General features: G+C 36.7%; 1 protein-coding gene across 1 annotated transcript in view; it reads left to right on the forward strand.

Annotated features, from left to right (window-relative positions):
- LOC131682388 (integrator complex subunit 7) overlaps nucleotides 1–25,521 on the forward strand; it is a 1,467,711-nt gene that overhangs the window by 1,208,074 nt on the left and 234,116 nt on the right. The window contains exon 12 of the mRNA XM_058963863.1: nucleotides 8,449–8,555. Within this exon, the coding sequence (XP_058819846.1) occupies nucleotides 8,449–8,555 (107 nt within the window). The remainder of the gene's footprint in view (nucleotides 1–8,448; nucleotides 8,556–25,521) is intronic.

Consider the following 25,521-nt stretch of genomic DNA (forward strand, 5'->3'; position numbering starts at 1 on the left):
AAACTTTTTTACTATGAATTCAACTACAACTTCCTTGAAAACAGCACAGCTAAAAAACTTTTGGGAAAAACGCGCAAACCTAAATTTTTCACTATAATGGAAACTGCCTGTGCCCAGCCGCACAGCATCATCAAGATTGATAGTAATTCAAGCCGGGAGGAAAGAGGTTGTAAGGCAATGGAAAACGAAAATTTCATTTATATCTTACTGGAATATAATTGGCTGGTCCTGAAAAGAACTTGTTGGTTTGTGGTTTATTTTGGGTCACAATTTAGGCCTGCTCGATTGCTGATAGCTGTGAATTTCTCGCAGGGCGACAGTTTCTGTTCAGTAGTGATGAGGCTTCCTAACGCCAACCGTGACTGGAGTACTTTTACACGACCTTCGTTGCTTACTGCTTGCGGGGAGGCTTTCCTCTGGTGGACTTACGAGCGGTATGTTTGGTACGGGCCATTTATCAACAAAGAATCGAATTAAAGTTTTGTTATTACAAGCATCCGAAAGTAGCTTGCCAAGAGCGTTCGATGGCAAGTGAGCTACTTGTGAACAATATCGTCGATTTCACGTAGAATGACACAAAAGAAAAAGTTATCTTTTGTTTGTTTGTTTACAGTTTCGTGTTTACTGGGCGCATTCAAAAAAGGTTTCAATTCTCAAACATTTTACCAAGGTGCCGTATTACATTACTCTTTTTACCCTGAGTGTTCGATAACCTCCGTATTGGAAACACAATTTCAATTTTGTTCTTTATCAAAAATATGTGGTCGACCAACGAAGGGGTGGAGCTACGACGAACACATATTGAGGACAACACAAAAAAGGACGAGCTTACATTATTGTGCTGTAGTCAGGTATAAAAACTCAGCATGCTGTTGTTCACGATCAGTTCGTTTGCAGCATCAGCATGTAGCAGTTCGTTTGCAGCATCTCCCGCAAAATTCGAACCACCGTCCATTTGCTGCTGTCAGAAGAGTTGGCCAAGCACGCCGTCTTCGATGGCACCAAAACTGTTACCATATACACCAGCACCAAGTAAATTTCGAAAACTGCCCAAAGAAAAGGCCCTTTTCAGGGCCATCAATTTATCGACAAAGAATCGAATTGAAATTTTATTACAAGCATCAGAAAGTGGCTTGCCAAGAGCGTTGGATGGTAAGTGAGCCACTTGTGAACAATATCGTCGCTTTCAAGTAGAATGGCACAAAATAAAAAAGTTATTTGTGTGATTTGTAGACAGGTTAGTGTAATGATTCAATTTACAAAAATCGAACGTTTTCTAACATTTCGATATAGGTGCTCCGTTTCAAAATTTTCGGCCAGAATGTTGCCTGTTTTTCTAAAAGTGAAAATCTGCTATTGTACTGAATGAATATCTTCGATTTTTGCGCTGATTGAAAATAGTTGTGACTAGTTGTGTAGAATGTTCAATTACTGAAAATAACAGATTTTGTGAAAGCAGTGGTTGGTCCATACAATTCGATTCCAAGCGAGCCAGACTAGTTTTCGTTGGAAGGTCCATCTCTGACAACAGAAATAAACTATTTTATTTTGAATTCAACTACAACTTCCTTGAAAACAGCACAGCTAAAAAACTTTAGGGAAAAACGCGAAAACCTAAATTTTCCACTATAATAAAAACTAGTACCCCCGCCGCACAGCATCATCAAGATTGATAGTTATTCAAGCCGGGTGGAAAGGGGGTGGGAGGTTTTAAGGCAATGGAAAATTTCATTTATAATAATAATACTTTATAATTGGCTGGTCCTGAAAACAACTTGTTGGTTTGTGGTTTATTTTGGGTCACAATTTAGGCCCGCTCGATTTCTGATAGCTGTGAATTTTTCGCAGGGCGACTGTTTCTGTTCGGTAGCGATGAGGCTTCTTAACGCTAACCGTGACTGGGGCACTTTTACATGGCCTTCGTTACCAACCAGCCCCTGTCAAGGACGACGTCTCTGTACAGCCAGCATCACTGCCATGAAAGGCAAAACATTGATTTTGAGCCGAATGATTAGAAGCTGTATTTAGTTACAAAATGTCGATTAAATTAAATTATTAAATCATCCCACAAGATGCAAAACGTCGTGTGAAATGCTTGAATATCGAGCATAGTGCCGAACATAATTCTTTGTTTGGGGCTTTATAGCTATAACGCCCCATATATGTCGGTCGCTGTCAAACTCCATATGATGGTATAGGGTTGCCAGGGAGTTGTTGCCAACTGCTTGCGGGGAGCCTTTCCTCCGGTGGACTTACGGTTTGTTTGGTACAGGTCATGTAGCGAAAAATTCTGATCTGCTACTTCTCTAATGCTGGTAGTAGGACGACGGTCAAACGCTCGTTTGCGTGCCTTCATTCATAAAAGTTCAACAATATTTTCAAAGAATGTTGCAAATTGTCAACTTGATAATTCCAAAAATACTCCAAATAAACTATGAATGTGCTAAAGTCGACAAAATCGCATAGAAATTGCTTATTCCAGAGCAGAATTTACCGGTCTAAAGTGTATTCTACTTCACTCCGGTTATGTCTCTGACATTACCCACCCATCCTTTTTTAATTATTAAATTTATTTAGGCCCAAATGTGGTAGCTCGGCGAAATACTGCCAGTGTTGTCCACTGCAATTTGAGGTTCGATCCGTTTGTCTTCTTTCGCGTTGTCGTTCATGTCCATGTCCTCAACCGTACTACTTTCCTGCTGCTCGCGGTCAGATGTTCCAGTTTGTGTCTTACTCTTATCGGTCGTTATTGTATGTTCGTATTTTTTGGCATTCGTTTCGTTGTTGTTGTTGCTGGTCGTTGGTGCTTGATCCGGAGATGTTGGTTTTGCAGCTGTTAGTGGTTTAGCGTAAGATGGTTGTGGGCTGATTTCATTTACATTTTTAAGTTTTCCTTAACAGTTTCTACGCAAGGTTTTCCGAGGTGCAGCTTCTTCGTGCAGAACTGGCACGTAGGAATTTGCCCTGGGTACGTGACTAGTGATGTGTGTTGAATGAGAGCATCGTCCCTTCCTAACACTGTGAAGCTTATCTATGAGGGAATTGGCTTGGTCACACGTATTCTCACCACACGAACACCGTTAGGGATGCCCGGAAAAAAATCCTCCATGTATCATGTGTAACGGAGTCTACTTCTCCGTATTTTTGCAAGCATTTTTTAATCACGCTGTCAGGGGTACGCGTAGCCAAATCACGGACACGAACTTCTATAGTGTCGCACAGTGGCTGGAGGCTGGCCAAAACCTCAAAAACATTTTTTTGAAATGTTGATATTTTATATTTTTCCTAAATTTCTCATGTATTGAATAATATATATTCAAAAATTTTTGATCATCGGATAAGAACACGATTTTTAACATGAGTTTAAACTCAGCAAAGTCCGGACTTTTTAATGATTTACATTTCCGAAACCACTCTGTTCACTTCAAATGCATGTTGCTCTTTTGATTTCAGTCCGATTTTAGCACAACCAGTTTCATTGTGTAGAGGAAGGAAAGAACTTGGTTAGTAAATAAAATACATTTGGTAGATTTGCTTGGAACTATGACTTTTTCGTTTAAATATGTTTGAGGTGGTCAGATCAAAAATACTTTTTTCACTAATGTATTCTGTACAAATTTCGGAATAATTTCGGAACGGTCACATAGTATACATTCTATGGGAAATAACCTCTACTTTTCGAATATCATGGTCTCGTTCTGCGCCTAGGTGCGCAAAAAGGTTTAAGGAGATTTTGAAGCTTTGTTGCTGATATGGAGGCGCATGGTGTTTTGTGTAAAATAGTTAGACAATCTACAGTAAACCAACACGTTATATGATGGATTTAAAGTAGTGTTCTTCATTTTTTGTGATATTGCTGACATTGGTGAACAGTACCGGAAAATCTATCATGAAAACGGGATCATAGTTATAAGAAAGGTTCAATGACACTGTATGGAAAAATGCATTTAATATTTTACGACTTTTGACATCAAAAATGAGCTTAGCACCTCAAAATTAGCTTAAATTGTGATTTTCAGCCAATTTAGTTAGCATTTGAGGTTTTGTCCGACTTTTGTTTGAAGACCCGCCACTGTGCGTCGTTCTCGATGTATACGGGAATGCTATGTTTGACATTGCCGCATTCGACGGTGTGCTGCATGTTGTTTCGCGAGGCGAATGACTCAGCTTGGTTAATGTTCTTGAACGAAATCAGCACACAATGTTTGGTATGCTGCATTTGTAGGGTTTTCACTTCAGCTAGATTGAGTTCCATCTGCACTTTTAATAACTGTTCCACTTCCCGAATGGCTGGTCTTACGGGGCATTTCGAAAAATCAACATCAACACAGTTCGCAGCTGGGTTGCTTTTGCTGGGCACCGACACTCATCACTAAATCGCACAGTAGGTATAGGCTATTGTTATATGGACTGCTTGTGCGATAGGCACCGATTGATTTTTAGGTAGAATTGACTGTTTCACTTGCGCGGGACGATTTTTTGCTTCTGCTCAGGGCGAGGTGAAGACAAAGTCATGCGCGCGATGTTTGTTTACGTAGGTAAAAATACTAATTAATAAATTACTTGCGGAGCGCTTAGAGAGGCGTATAAATATATATATATATATATATATATATATATATATATATATATATATATATATATATATATATATATATATATATATATATATATATATATATATATATATATATATATATATATATATATATATATATATATATATATATATATATATATATATATATATATATATATATATATATATATATATATATATATATATATATATATATATATATATATATATATATATATATATATATATATATATATATATATATATATACAGGGTGTTTGGTTCATGTTTAAGAATCTCTCGGGGAGTGATAGACTGCCATATTTGGAGAAAAAAATTGTTCTACGCATACCATCAAATCTCAACCGTTACAGAGTTATTGAACTTTTTGTGTAAAAAACTTATTTGTCTTAAAATACCTCTAATTTTAAAAGTATACTTTGTATTTTAAATGTTTCAGTTCCATTCGAAAGGTGAGAAAATTACCTATTGAATGGTGTTCTCATATCTTTTAAGTAATTAGTTTTAATTACCCTTTAGCTGTAAAGTAGTTAAAAGTTAGTGTTTTTGAGGAGGTTTTTGCTAATTTTCTCGAAATAATGAGTTATGATTATAGCAATATCCATTATCTAAAAGTTGGGTTTTAGGACGATTCATAATTTGTTCTTGGACGTCATATTTTTATCTCTTCTCATTTCTTTGTAATTTCATTACTATACTTTTCCTGTAACCGACTTGCAAGTGCTTAAAAGACTCTAATCTAAAAAATATGCTTTATATCGTTATTTACAAGATTTCATTGGAAAGCTGAGAAAATGTCCTATCAGTGTATGTACAAATATCTTTTAGTTAAGTGTACTAAATTATTTTTTACTAACGAAATAACTCAAAATTTGTGTTTTTTGGAGAGTTTTTTTAATTATTCTAATTATTAATCAACAAAACTTATCGTTACTATTATTCATTTGATGCCCCTTAATGTTCTCTATAACTTTTCATTAGACACTTTGTCTATATCTCTTTTCATTTTGCTGCTATTTGATAGTTAACACAGCATGAGCTCGCCACAAATGTAGTGGGTTCGAAATCGTTATTTTTGCATATGAAACGATGTGATAAAAACGATTTTGCGTCGAAACCAAAAGAGATAATTGAATGGAGTCAAAGAAAGAACTGTAGAACTTGCTGAGATGCATTATTTCCATGATAATAATGGTGATGTTTATTATTTACTATTTTAAGAAAATTAACGAAAATGCTAATAATAGCACTAACTTTAAACTAATTTACTTTTAAAAGTATACGAAATTCACTTAACTGAAAGATATTAATACATTTTTCACTGTAAAATTTTCCTGGCTTTCGAATAAAAAGAAAAAAAGTACAATAAGTGCCATAATTTTTCAATTAGAGCTGGTACTAGTGAAAATGAGATAAAAATATCCAAGTTGAATAACCAAAATCATGAAAATAAGAAAAGGTAAGTGTATCATGTCAAAGAACGAATTAAGCAACTCATCAAGACTAACAATCTGAATTATTAAAATGATGAGGTTAACTATTAGGATTTTCAAGAAATGAGCGAAAAATCTTTTAAAATTGTTTAATTTTCAATAAATTACTTTGAAGAGGCTACTTAAACTCATTGCCTGAAACATGTGAGGGCATCACTCAATGTAAAATTTTCTCACCTTTCGAATGGAACTAAAACATTTGAAATACAAAGTATACTTTTCAAGTTAGAGGTATTTTAAGAGAAATAAGTTTTTTACACTAAAAGTTCAATAACTATGTATGTAACGGTTGAGATTTGATGGTATGTGTAGAACAATTTTTTCTCCAAATATGGCAGTCTATCACCCCCCGAGAGATTCTTAACCATGAACCAAACACCCTGTATATATATATATATATATATATATATATATATATATATATATATATATATATATATATATATATATATATATATATATATATATATATATATATATATATATATATATATATATATATATATATATATATATATATATATATATATATATATATATATATATATATATATATATATATATATATATATATATATATATATATATGTATATATATATATATATATATATATATATATATATATATATATATATATATATATATATATATATATATATATATATATATATATATATATATATATATATATATATATATACAGGGTGTTTGGTTCATGGTTAAGAATCTCTCGGGGGGTGATAGACTGCCATATTTGGAGAAAAAAATTGTTCTACACATACCATCAAATCTCAACCGTTACAGAGTTATTGAACTTTTTGTGTAAAAAATTTATTTGTCTTAAAATACCTCTAACTTTAAAAGTATACTTTGTATTTTAAATATTTCAGTTCCATTCGAAAGGTGAGAAAATTTCCTATTGAATGGTGTTCTCATATCTTTTAAGTAATTAGTTTCAATAACCTTTTAGCGGTAAAGTATTTAAAAGTTAGTGTTTTTGAGGGAGTTTTTGCTAATTGTCTCGAAATAATGAAGTATGATTATAGCAATATCCATTATCCAAAAATTGGGTTTTAGGACGATTCATAATTTGTTCTTGGACGTCATATTTCCATCTCTTCTCATTTCTTTGTAATTTCATTACTATACTTTTCCTGTAACCGACTTGCAAGTGCTTAAAAGACTCTAATCTAAAAAATATGCTTTATATCGTTATTTACAAGATTTCATTGGAAAGCTGATAATATGTCCTATCACTGTATGTACAAATATCTTTTAGTTAAATGTACTAAATGATTTTTTATTAACGAAATAACTCAAAATTTGTGTTTTTGGAGAGTTTTTTAATTATTCTAATTATTAATCAACAAAATTTATCGTTACTATTGTTCATTTGATGCCCCTTAATGTTCTCTATAACTTTTTATTTGACACTTTGTCTACATCTCTTCATTTTGCTGCTATTAAATAGTTACAACGGAATGAGCTCGTCACACATGTAGTGGGTTCGAAATCGTTATTTTTGCATATGAAACGATGTGATAAAAACGATTTTGCGTTGAAACCAAAAGAGATAATTGAATGGAGTCAAAGAAAGAACTGTAGAACTTGCTGAAATGCATTATTTCCATGATAATACTGGTGATGTTTATTATTTACTATTTTAAGAAAATTAACGAAAATGCTAATAATAGCAATAACTTTAAACTAGTTTACTTTTAAAAGAATACTAAATTCACTTAACTGAAAGGTATTCATACATTTTTCACTGTAAAATTTTCCTGGCTTTCGAATAAAAAGAAAAAAAGTACAATAAGTGCCATAAATTTTCAATTAGAGCTGGTACTAGTGAAAATTAAATAAAAATACCCAAGTTGAAAAACCCAAAATCGTGAAAATAAGAAAAGGTAAGTGTATCATGTCAAAGAACGAATTGAGCAGCTCATCAAGACCAACAATCTGAATCATTAAAATGATGAGGTTAACTATTAGGATTTTCAAGAAATGAACGAAAAATCGTTTAAAAAATCATTAGCTGAAACATGTGAGGGCATCACTCAATGCGAAATTTTCTCACCTTTCGATTGGAACTAAAACATTTAAAATACAAAGTATACTTTTAACGTTAGAGGTATTTTAAGATAAATAAGTTTTTTACACAAAAAGTTTAATAACTCTGTAACGGTTGAGATTTGATGGTATGTGTAGAACAATTTTTTTCTCCAAATATGGCAGTCTATCACCTCCCGAGAGATTCTTAACCATGAACCAAACACCCTGTATATTGGAAGGACAAATAATATATTTCCGAACGCATTTTTGTCTAATTATATTTTGTTTGTCCGCTATTTCAGGTGTTATTCAACACTATGGTAAAACTCCATCATTATTTCGAACAATCGAACGTGTCCAACTGACTTTATCAACACAAATACTGATGAGCAGACAGAATGATTTTAAGGTATTTATTGAACGAATTTAATATTTTACCTTTTAATAAAATATGCAGCAAGGCGAGTGCCGAGGCCCATGTAAAATCATTTGGAGTGGGGCTACGTCCTTATTCTCGATGTGTGAGTGCATTGAATCAGAGATAACGAAAGGTGGGTTGGTTTTGATGCTATTTATCGTAAAATGGCCTAATTATAAGCCATTTCACCATAAATTTTCGAAATCTCTCTCAGAAATACTTCTAGGAATAGATTGCAATAGATGAAACCATATATTTTAGGTATTATGGCACAGAAGATTGCGCATCTCAAGTTTTGGACTACAGATTTATGCACACAACACTACACTACACTACAACTCATACATTTTGGCATCACTGTTTGCTACACCCCGGTCGTCAACAAAGCTAGTAGTTTTCTTTTTAATTTATACTTGTTGAACAATCGTGATCGCTTTTATTTTTGTACTATTTATTTTTCGTGTTAATCGGTTGTGCAAGAACTTTGAAGTTTCGTGAACTTAACCAGCATCATATCTGATAGCTGCAAGTGTTGTTTTTAGTGAAAGTGATAGTTTTGTGTTTTTGCCTTTCTCATATAGAAAGGTTATGCAATCACTCTGAAAAACGTCAACCTAATCCCGGCCCGGAGGGCCGAGTGTCATATCCCATTCGACTCAGTTCGTCGAGATCGGAAAAAGTCTGTATGTGTGTGTGTATGTATGTATGTGTGTGTGTATGTGTGTGTGTATGTGTGTGTGTGTATGTATGTGCGTATGTGTCAAATAATGTCACTCATTTTTCTCAGAGATGGCTGGACCGATTTGCCCAAACTTAGTCTCAAATGAAAGGTGCAACCTTCCCATCGGCTGCTATTGAATTTTGGATCGATCGGAATTCTGGTTCCGGAATTACGGGTTTCAGAGTGCGGCCACACAGAAATTTCTCATATAAACTATAGGAAAAATTAAAAACTGAATTTTTATTTTTGATGCTAAATGTGTTCAAGGTGCATGAAACGTCGAGATTTGATGCAAACTCGAAAAAAAAATTTAACTACGATTCACTTTTTTGGATTTTGGCACATTTTTGCCTTTCTCATATAGAAAGGTTATGCAATCACTCTGAAAAACGTCAACCTAATCCCGGCCCGGAGGGCCGAGTGTCATATCCCATTCGACTCAGTTTGTCGAGATCGGAAAAAGTCTGTATGTGTGTGTGTGTATGTGTGTGTGTATGTGTGTGTGTGTATGTGTGTGTGTATGTATGTGCGTATGTGTCAAATAATGTCACTCATTTTTCTCAGAGATGGCTGGACCGATTTGCCCAAACTTAGTCTCAAATGAAAGGTGCAACCTTCCCATCGGCTGCTATTGAATTTTGGATCGATCGGAATTCTGGTTCCGGAATTACGGGTTTCAGAGTGCGGCCACACAGAAATTTCTCATATAAACTATAGGAAAAATTAAAAACTGAATTTTTATTTTTGATGCTAAATGTGTTCAAGGTGCATGAAACGTCGAGATTTGATGCAAACTCGAAAAAAAAATTTGACTACGATTCACTTTTTTGGATTTTGGCACATTTTTGCCTTTCTCATATAGAAAGGTTATGCAATCACTCTGAAAAACGTCAACCTAATCCCGGCCCGGAGGCCGAGTGTCATATCCCATTCGACTCAGTTCGTCGAGATCGGAAAAAGTCTGTATGTGTGTGTGTATGTATGTATGTGTGTGTGTATGTGTGTGTGTATGTGTGTGTATGTATGTGCGTATGTGTCAAATAATGTCACTCATTTTTCTCAGAGATGGCTGGACCGATTTGCCCAAACTTAGTCTCAAATGAAAGGTGCAACCTTCCCATCGGCTGCTATTGAATTTTGGATCGATCGGAATTCTGGTTCCGGAATTACGGGTTTCAGAGTGCGGCCACACAGAAATTTCTAATATAAACTATAGGAAAAATTAAAAATAGAATTTTTATTTTTGATGCTAAATGTGTTCAAGGTGCATGAAACGTCGAGATTTGATGCAAACTCGAAAAAAATTTGACGACGATTCACTTTTTTGGACTTTGGCACATTTTTGCCTTTCTCATATAGAAAGGTTACGCAATCACTCTGAAAAACGTCAACCTAATCCAAATTTTTTTTTTCGACTCGCATAAGGTTTCTGGATTTTAACAGGGGCATAGTTGATGGTTTACGGAGAGGGATTACACCCCCCCCCCTTATGTTCACTCCCCTCCTTTAAAAATCTCCTTAAATCACCCTTCAGACCACCACCCCATCCAGCCTTTATACCCCTCCCTTTCAACCCCATCATCTTTAAACCACCACTATATCACAAAGCATACCAATTTAAGCTGGGGAGTCGTTCGTTCATGGGACTTTCGCCCTCCTCACATACCCACCCCCGCATGACAAAATGAGTTAGCAAGCAGATAACATTGATCTAATGCTGATTAGGCTAATGAAGTATGATATTTTTTTGTTTCAAGTGTTTCACCGTCGACACGTAGCTCATCAAGTTCGTGGCTGGCATGCCATTGTGTATAAGTGCAAAGTGTACTAAGAATGTAATGGACATTTCCACAATTATGTTGAACATAAAAAGCCTCCGTGCCATAGTTTAGAGAAATGAGAAAGGCACAATTGCACCGCTAGGTGGATTAAAACAGGTTTTTTCTACTTAACGTTATCCCTTTGCACAACGTTACGCTCAATTTGTTGGCAAAAGCGACATCTTCTGGTGGTAGCTGATAGTTGCATGCAAGTTTGCGTTTATTGCATACCCGGTAGGCGTTATTTTCTTCGCTCCAAAGCATGGCTTGTACCAACTGCTCGAAAGTCATAAACGATTCTGAGCGAATCACCTGTCGTGGGTAGTGCGGAAATTCGTTTCACATGATATGTGTCAAGATGGATTATGACGTTCGTGATGTCCTGGGAATCCACTCACGTAATTTATTCTGGATGTGTAACGGATCTGCTGATTTGTTTTGTAACGATAATTTCCGCAGAATAGCTTCGCGTTGTTGCGACAATGCAATGCCCGACGACAATTCTCTGAAATCATTAAAGGATGACATAGCTTATTTAAAAGATGTCGTTAAAGTTTGATCCCAGCACGACGGATATGCTGCACACCCTCAATGTAAATTTCACTTACAGTCTGCTGATGAACACAACTCAATCGACTTTACCGCTCCAGCGAACCTTCAATGTCAAATTGATAATTTCGATCGCATCGCATCTGTCCGCTCAGGTAAACATTTGAATAAAATATGTCCTTCCGAAGCTGCCTCCCATTGCAGTCAGCCGCTGGACAAAACAGTTATGACGCAGTTATTCCCTCTGCATCGCAGCTTGTTCCCCTTCCTGACAACAGTACATCCTGCTCTCCCCGCGCTATTTGCGGTGATGGTGATCATCGAGCCCGCAGTCCTGAAACTTGGTATGCAGCACGACACCTCTCACATGACACTGATGGTTTGCGGATTTACTATAAGAACGCGAGAGGGCTTAAGACGAAAATTGATGACGTGTATTTAGCTGCTGTGGACGGTGACTACGATGTTTGCGTCTTCACCGAAACATGGCTTGATGCGCGAATAACATCAGTGCAGCATTTCGGCGATGCTTACACCGTATACCGTGCGGACCGAAATAGTGGCAACAGTATTCGCGGACGTGGAGGAGGAGTTTTGATTGCTGTTTCCACCGCATTTGCCTCATGTGAGATTGATGTAGGTAGTTTAACCAGTGTTGAGGCTGTTTGGGTTAGAATTACAACTCCATCGAGGAACTTTTATGTTGGTGCTGTCTATATTCCTCCGTAAAAGCTACTCGACTGCAATATCATGCAACTTCACATGGATACTGTGAATAACGCTTCTTCACAAGCTGGCGCGGATGGCGTGATGATTGTCCTTGGTGATTTCAATCAGCCAGGGCTCATTTGGCGTCACGACACGGATACGCTTACCCAGACCCGATTGCTTCGACAACCAACATCGCCAGTCGTCATAATCAATGCTGACATTTGTGAGAAGTCAAATGAGAAACTCATCAGTAAAATGTCGCAGTATAAGTAACCACAAGTCGCCACAATAAAGTTATTATTTGTCTCCGATTTTCTTATTCATACTAGACATGTTTGTATACATGGAATTCAGGAGTGACATTCAGTTTATACGTTATATTATTATGCTTCATGATTTGTTTTGTGTACTACGGTTTCACAGACCATTAGCAATCGTTCTTTAACGAAACGAAAATAAAGCGTGTTCCGGAATTTACGGAACCGGCCAAATGTCCGTATGTGTCTGGATGACTGCTTTCTTCGTAGCTCATCGAGTAGATGTTTTTTGATGAACCACATACCTCAACTCAAAAACAAAAAAAAACGAATAAAAATGTCGTCCTGTGAACTGTGTTCCGGAATTCCCGAAACTGAGAATCATGTGTCCGGATGCCTTCATATATTATCATGCTCATCATGGAAAACAAAATTCGACCCGGGAACCGTGTTCCGGAATTCCTGAAACCTGTCATCAAGTGTCCGCTTGTATCGATGGCTTTGTATTCTTCATAGATCATCGAGTTGATGTTTTTTGATGTGCCGTATTTCGGAATTTCCGGAACTGGCCATCAAGTGACCGTATGTGTCAGGATACCTTCGTATATAATTGCATTCTTCATAGATCTTCAACTTGACGTTTTTTGTTGTGCATCATGCCATAATTATCATAAAAAACAAATTTCGACCTGGGAACCGTATTCCGGAATTCTCGGAACCGGGCATCATAGGTCCGCATGTGTACGGATGTCTTCATAAATGATTGCATTCTTCATAGATCATCGAGCTGATGCTTTTGATGTGCCGCATGCCACGATTACCATAAAAATAAAATTTGACCTGGGAACCATGTTTCGGAATTCCCGGAACTGTTCATCAAGTGTCTACATGTGTCCGGATACCTTCGTATATGATTACATTCTTCATAGATCATCCAGTTGATGTTTTTTGATGTGCCGCATGCCACGAGTATCATAAAAATAAAATTTATCCTGGGAACCGTATTCCGGAATTCCCGGAACTGGTCATCAAGTGTCTACATGTGCCCGGATACCTTCGTATATTATTGCATTCTTCATAGTTCATCGAGTTAATGTTTTTTGATGTGCCGCGTGCCACGATTATCATAAAAATAAAATTTGTCCTGTGAACCTCGGAACTGGTCGTCAATTGTCCACATGGGTACGGATGCCTTCGTATATGATTGTATTCTTCATAGCTCATCGAGTTGATGTTTTTTGATGTGCCGCATGCTATGATTATCATAAAAATAAAATTTGACCTGGGAACCATGTTCCGGAATTCCCGGAACTGGTCATAAATTGTCCACATGTGTACGGATGCCTTCGTATATGATTGCATTCTTCATTGATCATCGAGTTGATGTTTTTTGATGTGCCGCATGCCATGATTATCATAAAAAAATTGGCACGGGAACCGTGTTCCGGAATTCTCGGAACTGGTCATCAAGTGTCTACATATGTCCGGATGCCTTCGAATGTGATTGCATTCTTCATAGATCATCGAGTTGATGTTTTTTGATGTGCCGCATTCCACAATTATCATATAAAATAAATATCGTCCTGGGAACCGTGTTCCGGTATTCCCAGAACTTGTCAGAAAGTGGCAAATCTATATTAAACCTTTATTGAATTAATTGTTTGCTATACTAAGTAGACGATCTGATAAGATTTGTTGAAATAAATAAGTGTTTCTGTTATAATAAAACATATGCAATGTAAGCTCACGAATGGCCACTTTTGGGAACCGCTCCCAGGAACTAGCCAATTCGTATTACTCATATATGAAGTGCAATTATTATGTAAGAAGGTCATTTCCAACAAATTCTTGTCGAAAAATGTTAAATTCTAGCGTTGTTTTAAAAATATTTATGAAAAACTGAAAATGGCCAAAAGTTGGTACCCCACTGCAATCTGGATTTACTCTGGAGTCGTAGCTCCGAATACAATTTTTAAAGCATTTTCTAAAATTGGAATAATTTTCGGTTCTTTCTCAAAAAACTGCATCAAAATCGATTAAACAGAAAAAAGTTATGGCCGATTGAACGTCGATTTTGGTGTATCTAAGAGGGCTTGGTAGTTTGAAGGTTAAGATCATCAGTCGTCCCGGTCCTGTGTGTGGGATGGGTGAAAGGGTCTTCCAACCTGCCGCAAATGGCAAGTATACATCTGTTCCGAACACTTCAAGCGCTGATGTATTCTTCGGTTCCAGGTTTTTGCCTTTTGCTCCGACATCTTGTTATCAGATGCCAACCATTTCTCTCGGCGACGACGATAGTCACATTTTGGGGCGCAACGCAGTTGATTCGGGATGCCTCGAATCCCTCACCTCAGTCGACCAGGCGACCGTGAACCGTTCCGATACTGTTCGTGGGATTTACGAAATGGTCTTCCTACACGGCAATATGGCTTCACTCTCTGCTGTACCTGATCCGTCCTCCAACAACATCGAGGTTTACTACCAGAATGCTGGTGGCTTAAATTCATCAACGGACAGCTATTTGCTTGCAACCACGGGTTGCTGTTACGACGTTATCGCCTTGACCGAGACGTGGCTCGACAACCGTACTCTGTCTCGCCAGGTCTTTGGTTCAACATTCGATGTCTACCGCTGTGACTGCAATGCCCTCAACAGCCACAAGACATCAAGCGGTGGTGTGCTTATCGCCGTTCGCCGTGGTATAAAAGCCCGAGTGATCAACGATGATCGGTGGGTGAGCTCCGAGCAAGTGTGGATATCAGTGAAACTTGCCGATCGCAATCTGTTCCTGTGTGTTGTGTATTTTCCACCTGACAGAATTCGTTATTCCAGGCTGATCGATGTACATCTTTCCTCTGTTTCTTTTATTGCCTCGATCGCCACCCCGTCAGATGATATCGTTATACTGGGCGACTTCAACTTACCTGGCTTGACGTGGTGCCAAGTTTTCTACGATTGGATATCGAAAAATCTGCGCTTATTAACAATGCCAGTTGCATTTTGGACAACTACAGCAGCGCAACTCTTCGGCAAATTAATAATGTCACGAACGAGAATGGACGTACATTGGACCTCTGCTTTGTAAGTGCCCGGGACTACGCTCCGTACTGCTGCACTGCACCGACTCCTTTAGTCAAGCAGGTGCGTCATCATCCCCCACTACATCTTGTATTTGCTGGTAACCTAGGAGTGAATTTTGAAGACGTCTCAAGCTCTATCATCTACGATTTTAAAAACGCTGACTACGACAGCATCGTTAGCACGCTGTTGGATATAAACTGGGACGAAAATATTAACAATGACGACGCGAACGAAGCAGCGATGACGTTTTCTAGTATTCTTAACTACCTTATCGACCGCCATGTACCAAAACGAACAATTAGTACCGATGAACACCCTCCCTGGCAATCAACCGTCCTTAGACGTTTAAAATCTGCCAAACGAGCTGCATTCAAAAAATTCTCGAAGCATAAGACACTTGCATTAAGAAATCACTACTTTCAACTCAACCACGAATACAAACAGCAAAGCAGACGCGTCTTTTTTAGACACCAGCGAAACGTCGAGCGTCAACTGAAATCCAAGCCCAAGTCGTTCTGGAAGTATGTTAACGAGCAGCGAAAAGAATCCGGTTTGCCATCTTGTATGTCGTTTAATGGAATTTTAGGCACCGACACTAATGAAATTTGCCAACTGTTCTCCGACAAATTTTCAAGCGTTTTTTTCAACGAGCGCCTGTCACCACAACAAGTCACTGCCGCGGCCAATTTAACTCCTTCTCTAGGACGAACCATCAACCGAATTTGTGTCGATAATGCTGCCATTCTTGCAGCAAATGCCAAACTGAAAGCATCTTGTTCCCCGGGTCCAGATGGTGTTCCCTCGATTTTTGTCAAAAAGTGCATCAGCGTGCTTCTTGAACCACTTCGGCGAGTCTTCGAGCTATCACCCATTACTGGTACATTCCTTTCATGCTGGAAAGCAGCGCACATGTTTCCAGTTCATAAAAAAGGAAACAAATCGAACATTGACAATTATCGGGGAATCTCGTGTTTAAGTGCTGTATCAAAACTGTTCGAGCTGGTTGTGTTAGATCCTATTTTCTTTCACTGCAAACACTACATTGCAGATGACCAAGCGGTTTCATGCTTAAACGATCCACAACGACAAACCTGCTCTCGTTCACATCATATGTAATGGATGGATTCGCTGACGGATTGCAAACCGATGCTATTTATATGGATTGTTCTGCGGCCTTCGATAAAATCAATCATGATATCGCAATAGCGAAGCTGGACAAACTCGGCATTCATGGACAACTTCTGCGCTGGTTTCGTTCCTACTTCGATGGAAGGCAACTCCAAATCAGCATTAAGGACAGTCTATCTGCACCATTCTTCGCTACATTCGGCATACCACAAGGAAGCCATCTCGGTCCAGTAATATTCCTCCTCTACTTTAATGACGTCAATTTCATATTACAAGGACCCCGCCTTTCTTTCGCCGACGACATGAAAATTTTTCAACAAATACGGGATAAAACCGATGCCGAGCTTCTTCAGAGGGAACTGAACAGCTTTAGTACGTGGTGTGATCTAAACAGAATAATTTTAAACCCGAGCAAATGCTCAATCGTTACGTTCACGCGGAAACGCCAACCGACTCACTTTAACTACCATTTCTTCGGCTCGAGCATTCCAAGACACTCTCACATCAAAGATCTCGGAGTCATCATGGATTCGGCATTAACATTCAAACCACATACGTCATACGTCGTGGATAAGGCATCACGACAGCTTGGGTTCATCTTCCGAATAGCGAAAAACTTCAGGGACGTATATTGTCTTAAATCACTTTACTGCGAGTTGGTCCGCTCAACGTTAGAATATTGTTCAGCTGTTTGGAATCCGTACTACCAGAACGGGATTGACAGAATCGAGGCTGTCCAACGCAGGTTCATACGCTTCGCCCTTCGTCATCTCCCATGGCGAAACAAATTTCAGCTGCCGAGCTATGAAAACCGTTGCCAGCTAATACACCTCGATACACTCAGCATTCGGAGGGTCTGTTCGTCTCGGACTTACTCTCTGCCAGAGTGGATTGCCCTACAATCCTCGGACGTCTGGATCTTCAAGCCCGCGTTCGAGCTCTACGCAATAACTCCCTTCTGCGAGTTCCATTCAGGAGAACCAACTATGGTTGCCAGAGCGCAGTTACCGGACTCCAACGAATTTTTAACAGTGTGGCGACGGCCTATGACTTCAACAGGACGCGGAATGCGATAAAAGTGAAAATGTTGTCAATTTTAAAATGTAATCAGTTTAAGCAACCACCATTGGGGTCAAGGAGCCTGTTGGTGAAGGTAATAAACAAAAACATAAACATATTAAAACAGACTTGCTGAGGAAGGAACAATACAGTCATTCAACCTGTTTATATGAACGATCAGATTTTCGAATTATGATACTGTTCTACTTAAAAAAACTATTACCCCCTGAAATGTACGGTTCACAACTCCTTACTAAGGGATACAATGAATCTGCATTTTCAATAATATCAACCCAAAACAGGTGTTCTCACTTTTCGAATGACACATTTGAGCACATGTTTCATTCAAAATTCAGTAGAGATACGAAAAGTTTAACAAGGTGCACTTGGGATGTCTCTTTTCAATATTTTTGTCTTCGAACAACCATATTACCCTATTTGAAATACCCAAGGATTTCCGTAATTTTAGTATATACAAAGGCTCAGTATAGAATTGAATTGGAGTTGGTTTATTTTTTGGTTTTGGTCATAGCAACGTTTCGAAGGAATAGCCCCTCATCTACAAAGGAAAGCAGGATTTGAACATAAATTGGTTATAGTTTTCTCATAATACAAATATTGCAAATTTTGCCAGAACCACAAATATTTTCTTTTCAAGTAGTTTCAAGTTTCAAGTAGTATTACATTAGTTTGTTTCCGCAAGCAGCTCTGTTCTACACTAAAATGAAAAACTATTTAGGGGACCCGGGGGCAAGTCTGACACCGTGGGTAAGCCCGACACCCCACGACTTTTCCCAGATATCTAATTTTAAATCATACAATAATAACAGGATATCATTAGTATTTTATTTTAAGCATTCCGAGACACATCCCGATCAGAAACACATAACAAGAATATTTCAAAACTATATCTCCCGTTGTTACTTGTTATAATTTTCTGTTATTTTAACTAGTAACGAGACAAAATTTATAACACGATATGTTACAAAAATTGCATTCTGTTATAATCTTGTTATTTCATTCTAATCGGGATAGATGCCATATAGATTCATCCAACGTCACAAATTAAACAAAACATGCGAAAGCAAAGTTGATGCGCACTTGGATGTTATTTTTAGTTGAAACATTTTAAGGTATTAACAGCACAAAAGCTTTGAAAATCACTAGTATTTTGCCGCACTTTCTAATTTACTCTCCATATCATTATTTATCTGCGTTAAGGCCCCCGTCGGGCAATCCGCCATTTTTCGTGTTTTTTTGCGGTTTTTTATTTTATTTTCAAAGAAAATGACAAAATATGGAAAAAAGAAAAAAATCACGACCTAGATAATTGTTTTTACTATGAATTGGCCGAAATGGAAAACTCAAAATTTTCCAACTCGGAAAACTGTGTGCTTTTTCCGGTTGAAAAAGCACACAGTTTTTGCAATCATGTGTTTAAAATTTTGATTTTTCCAATACACCATAGCTAAACAATTTTTCTAGGACGTGATTTTCTCCGATTTTCCATTTTTTCCGCTTTTCATTGAAAAATTTCCATTTTACTAGAAGCAGTTTTTCCACCCGCACAGACACAACTAAAGTAAAATTTGTATGTATAGGTGCGCAAAAGTGGAGCAATATTTTCAACCTGCTGTTTCTTTGATATTTCCTACAAAACTACCCAAGTGTTGCATATGTATGGATTCGTTAGAAACCAAGGAATCTGATGGTGCAAAGAAAAAATAGTTTTGGAAAACTTCATAACAGCGTTTTTCAATTTTCCTCGCGATACGCAGTGTACCGTCGCACGCGAAACAGCGTGGAAAGATACGAAAAGAAAAACAAGTGTACTAAAAGTTATCCTTGGGTTGATGCAGATGGCGTGCTACGAAAGCTCGAAATATCGAAAGCTTTTAGCACAACTGTTTTTGAATTATTCTGAATGTAGAAATAGTTGAAAATGATTTGAAATAAATTTCTTCATTGAAACTTGATGATTTTCGATTCTCTTGGGAGATCTATGATATTTTATTATTTTACGAGACTGAAACAAACCGCGATGCTATTTTATCTTTATGCGCCAAATAATGGAAAAACAGAAAACTATTTTGAATTTGCATGTTGATATTTGATGATTTTGAAACTGATGATCGTTTGAAACCAACAGTTTTGTGTTGAACTGATAACACATATTTAAAAAAATCTTTGGCTTTATTCCAAACAATAATGGAGGCTTGACAAATTGAAAATTATTTGGAAGTTCCATCAATTATCACATGTCACAATTTTTTGTAAGATTGGTTTTATTTCTCAGAAATCGATTTCCACACAGCATTGATGAAAACCTGATGAAATTTATAACAGTTGAAGCAAATATTTTCGACATTCCACAAATACCAACGAACGAATTTTTGGGTTCCCTATAATTAATTTTCATACTGGATTTGACTGCTTTGAAACATTTTTGAACACAGATGCAAGAAATCTTAGCAAAGTTTCCTCAGTGTCTCAGGGAATAATTATCATACTAATACTTGGATTTAAAAATTTTTAAATGACGCATTTTGCGAGATTGTAAACCAAAACAATATATTTGTTTTGATAATATTTCTTTTTCTTTTGTTTTATTGATATTCGAAAGTAGGTATCACGAAAATCACGCTGAAAGCAACAACTTTTTTTTTTGTTTCCATAGCGTTATTACGCCATGAAAATTTGAGTTTTTCAGGAAGTATATTTTATAACGGCCGTATCGTATTTCATATATGAATCAATCAATAGTCCCGACCAGGACGATTGAAAATGAATCACTTGATAATATTTTATCGCTTTATTGAATGTTAAAGTTCATTTAAATAAGGAAATAATAATTAGATCAATTTCATTTTTTCCGTTGAATTTTTGAAAAACTTTTATTTGGACCTCTCTAATCAATTTACTTACTACACTTCCATTGACTTATAACGATTTATAGAAGAGATACGATTAATCGTGTATTGTAAATGATATGCGTAGTTTGAACTACCATAAAACCATTCTCGCTGATTACGTCTAAAGGATTGACTGAATGGATTTGTTTGAATATTCCAACGTTGGAATACACAAATCTGTCACGTAGTTTTAAAAATACCCACATGGCTCCCTGCAGATCACCTGACAAAGGATCTGAAATCCAAATCGATCACTTTCAAATCAACAGAAAATGCTTTAGTAGTTATATTGGTCAGGAAGATTGTGCTACCAGGACTACGTCCAGAAACTGGCGGTAGCACTGCTGACAGAAAAAAATGTACTAACTTGGTTAATTTTGAGCTCTTTGAGGAATAATATTTTTTCTGAATTGCGCCATTAATTTTTCATCGTTTTGTTTTACAATTTCCAATATGGATTTTTTATAATTCCACAAATGATAAAAAAGTTCTCCAAGGTTGTCTACATACTGAATTTTGATACAGTCGGGTCTCCTACTACGCTGATTCCTACTACGTGGATTCGTATTAGCAGTACACCCAAAACGTACCCGGTAAGATTCGCTTACATTAATGCAATAAATACGAGCGAAAATTGCAAGCGTTCTGGTAATGTGCGAAAATTGCAAGAAGCTTCCTTGCATGCAATGCAAGAAACAGAAAAACCGAATTTTGCCTATGTATTAGCGATGTATGTGTATTGGTGACCAATATGCGTTAGAAAAAAAGACTGTTGGCATTGAAAAATGAATCCTGCACAAACAGATCGCTAATCAATGCTTTATCCACCCAACCATACTACCAGATAGTAATAAGTGGATAAAAGCCATATATAAACACTTAGATGATTTCACGATTAATGAAAAAAGTAAAACAAGCAGCCAGATTTGAACTCAGGCCTTTCCGCATCATAGCGCTAACTATAAGCACTGATCTGTCCTTACACATAAGAACAGGACGTTTAAACTCTTACACAATTTGATGCCGTCTCGTGTGTAATGAATAAACCACAAAACTGCGTTTGATGATGTTGGTGAGGAATGAATAAAAAGTAGACGGAAAATAAAAACTCGCCGTGCGTTGCTATACCAACCAGCATAGGCATGTGAATGTGGTGGTAATCCTTTGACAGTGTGTTGAAGAAACGTATGTACGTATAGCGAGAGATGAAGTGATTTTATATGCTTGCAACAATTGCAAGCGGCTTTAACTGCAAAATTGCAAGCGATGCTAACATTATTTGCAAGTGATTGTCGCTTGCAATAATTGCAAGAGATTTTTGTTTTGGGTGTACCCACCTAATAGGAATCACTTAGCTTATGGGATTTCGACTAATTGGGGCTCGAATATTTAATCTGAGTTAACATTTAGCACCATACTTTATTTGGTAAAGTTGTTTTGTGTTTGCTTAGACTTACAATTTAGAGCAATTGGATATCCAATTAACTGATAACTGCAGCGCCAGGGGTGCTATACAATAGAGTAAATAAATCTAACCTCTCGTAAACGCAACTATCATTGAATAAGTTTAACGTGAGCGTACCAGCTTTCAGCACACTGTGGAATTTAGTATGTCACAAACGTCTAAAAACTTAGAGGAGAAGGTGTTCTCGGAAAAAAATTTAGAGAAGGTTAAGAGCTACGCGATTATGGACAAAACTAATTGAAATAGATAGACCAGGCGGCACTAGTGAGCATGTATTATTTTTCAATTTCTGAATCTCGAGAACATTATTTAGAAGTGTGATGTCTTGGGCAATATTCATCAGCGAGTCGAGTGCTACCCGACGGCGAATAGATAATTACAGAATTCGCCCATCAGGCGGCGCGAGGGAGACTAAAACTTCCAATTCATGTTAGGTAAAGTTTATTAATTTAGGAAAATGACGCATAGTGTCGTCTAGCCGGACAAAACCTCAAAATTTTATCTTAGATTTTTCGTGAGTTAACATTTTTCTCTGTTTCTTAACAGGTTGAATAGAGTCTTCTCAAAATATTAAGTCCCGAAGACGAGAGTTCAATTTTTTACAGAACTTCAAAGGTGAAATAGATGATGCATTCTGAGAAAAACTCTTTTCAAACCTAAGTTATTCAAATGAATATATCTTTTTAGATAAGATTCCGATTGGGGTCAAACTGATTTCATTTGAAAGGTTATTCGCTGAACTTATAGCTGCCATTCGATTTAGTCGATACAAGCCTTTCTTCTCGCTCAGACATGAAAAACAAATAATAAATCGAGCAATAGTTTAAAGTTATAATATTCAAAGTGGCTGTACTTTTTTTTGAAACGGTTCGGAAAGATCGCTGTTGTTCATTAAATTAGTGTACTTTCCGAAAATGAATATCTTGTTTTGCCCCTTTCTGCCCCAGGTATGGTGATTTTTCATGATACGTCTGAAGGAGACGCATGGTACCAACAATTGAAAAAATGTGTATTCTGCTAAAAAATTCACCGCACCTAATTTTTTGAAAATGAATTTTCGGAAATAGTGCACTTTATATTCGTAAATGTTGAATTTTCGAACCACCCTAAGTGCCAAAATTTTGAGGATTTAAAAAATAAAAAACATAAACATCAAATATGAACTCAGCGTCACAAAATTACCCTAATGTGAAGTTTTCATCAAATTCGGGCCACTTTTGAGGTTTTGTCCGACTTTTGTATGGATCACTGTGTGACGTTTTCTGTAATGTAATCCAAGTCACAACTGAAGTTTTATAGCACGCTACAAGTGCAATCTAGGTTATATGAGTGGCTATAAAATTACTATAAAGCCTAAATTGTTACTGGGGCAAGGACTATTTAATGATGTAATGATTAAATTGGATATCACCCCAAGGCGGCGCTAGTGAGCACACTTTTTTTATTTCAATATCCCAAAATAGGAAGGTGGGAAAAAATTTGGGAGGACTATCAAATTGATTTTTATTGTAAGAATTATTTTTCCTTAGAAAACCTTACATAATGATTCTGTTTCACTATCCTGCATCAAATAAAAATTTAAAAATGTATCGTCATGTGTTTTCAAGAAATATCCATGATCACTAGAGGAAATTGGTGGGTTGGAAAAATTGAGAAGACAATAAAATTGATTTCTATTGAAACAATTGTTTTTGCTTAGGAAACCTTTCCGGTTGATTTTGTTTGCCAATCCTGTATCCATCAGAAGAAGCAAATTTTATTACTATGTGCTTCCATGATCACTAGAGGAAATTGATGGGTTGGAAAAAATGGGAGGACGATCCAATTGATGTTTATAGAAAGAATCCTTGCAGAATGATTTTGTTTCCCTATCCTGCATCCATCAGAAGAAGAAAATTTTATTGCCATGTGTTTTCAAGAAATTTCCATCATCACCAGTGGAAATTGGTGGGTTGGAAAAAAATGGGAGGACGATCAAATTGATTTTTATAGAAAGAATCTTTGCAGAATGATTCTGTTTCCCTATCCTACATCCATCAGAAGAAGAAAATTTTATTGCCATGTGTTTTCAAGTAATTTCCATGATCAGTAGTGGAAATTGGTGGGTTGGAAAAAAATTGGAAGGACGATCAAATTGATTTTTATAGAAAGAAATATTTTTGTTTACGAAACCTTGCGGAATGATTTTGTTTGTCTATCCTGTATCCATCAGAAGAAGCAAATTTTATTGCCATGTGTTTTCAAGAAATTTCCATGATCACCAGTGGAAATTGGTGGGTTGGAAAAAAATGGGAGGACGATCAAATTGATTCTTATAGAAAGAATCCTTGCAGAATGATTCTGTTTCCCTATCCTGCATCCATCAGAAGAAGAAAATTTTATTGCCATGTGTTTTCAAGAAATTTCCATCATTACCAGTGGAAATTGGTGGGTTGGAAAAAAATGGGAGGACGATCAAATTGATTTTTATAGAAAAAATCTTTGCAGAATGATTCTGTTTCCCTATCCTGCATCCATCAGAAGAAGCAAATTTTATTGCCATGTGTTTTCAAGTAATTTCCATGATCAGTAGTGAAAATTGGTGGGTTGGAAAAAAAATTGGGAGGACGATCAAATTGATTTTTATAGAAAGAAATAATTTTTTTACGAAACCTTGCAGGATGATTTTGTTTGCCTGTCCTGTATCTATCAGAAGAAGCAAATTTTATTGCCATGTGTTTTCAAGAAATTTCCATGATCACCGGTGGAAATTGGTGGGTTGGAAAAAAATGGGAGGTCGATCAAATTGATTTTTATAGAAAGAATCCTTGCAGAATGATTCTGTTTCCCTATCCTGCATCCATCAGAAGAAGAAATTTTTATTGCCATGTGTTTTCAAGAAATTTCCATGATCAGTAGTGGAAATTGGTGGGTTGGAAAAAAATTGGGAGGACGATCAAATTGATTTTTATAGCAAGAAATATTTTTGTTTACGAAACCTTGCAGGATGATTTTGTTTGTCTATCCTGTATCCATCAGAAGAAGCAAATTTTATTGCCATGTGTGTTTTCAAGGAGTTTCCATGATCAGTAGTGGAAATTGGTGGGTTGGAAAAATTGAGAAGACAATAAAATTGATTTCTATTGAAACAATTGTTTTTGCTCCATCAGAAGAAGCAAATTTTATTGCCATGTGCTTTCAAGAAATTTCCATGATCACTAGAGAAAATTGGTGGGTTGGAAAAAAATAGGAGGACGATCAAATTGATGTTTATA

The sequence above is a fragment of the Topomyia yanbarensis genome, chromosome 1, assembly GCF_030247195.1.
Source record: "Topomyia yanbarensis strain Yona2022 chromosome 1, ASM3024719v1, whole genome shotgun sequence".
NCBI classification, from domain to species: Eukaryota; Metazoa; Arthropoda; class Insecta; order Diptera; family Culicidae; genus Topomyia; species Topomyia yanbarensis.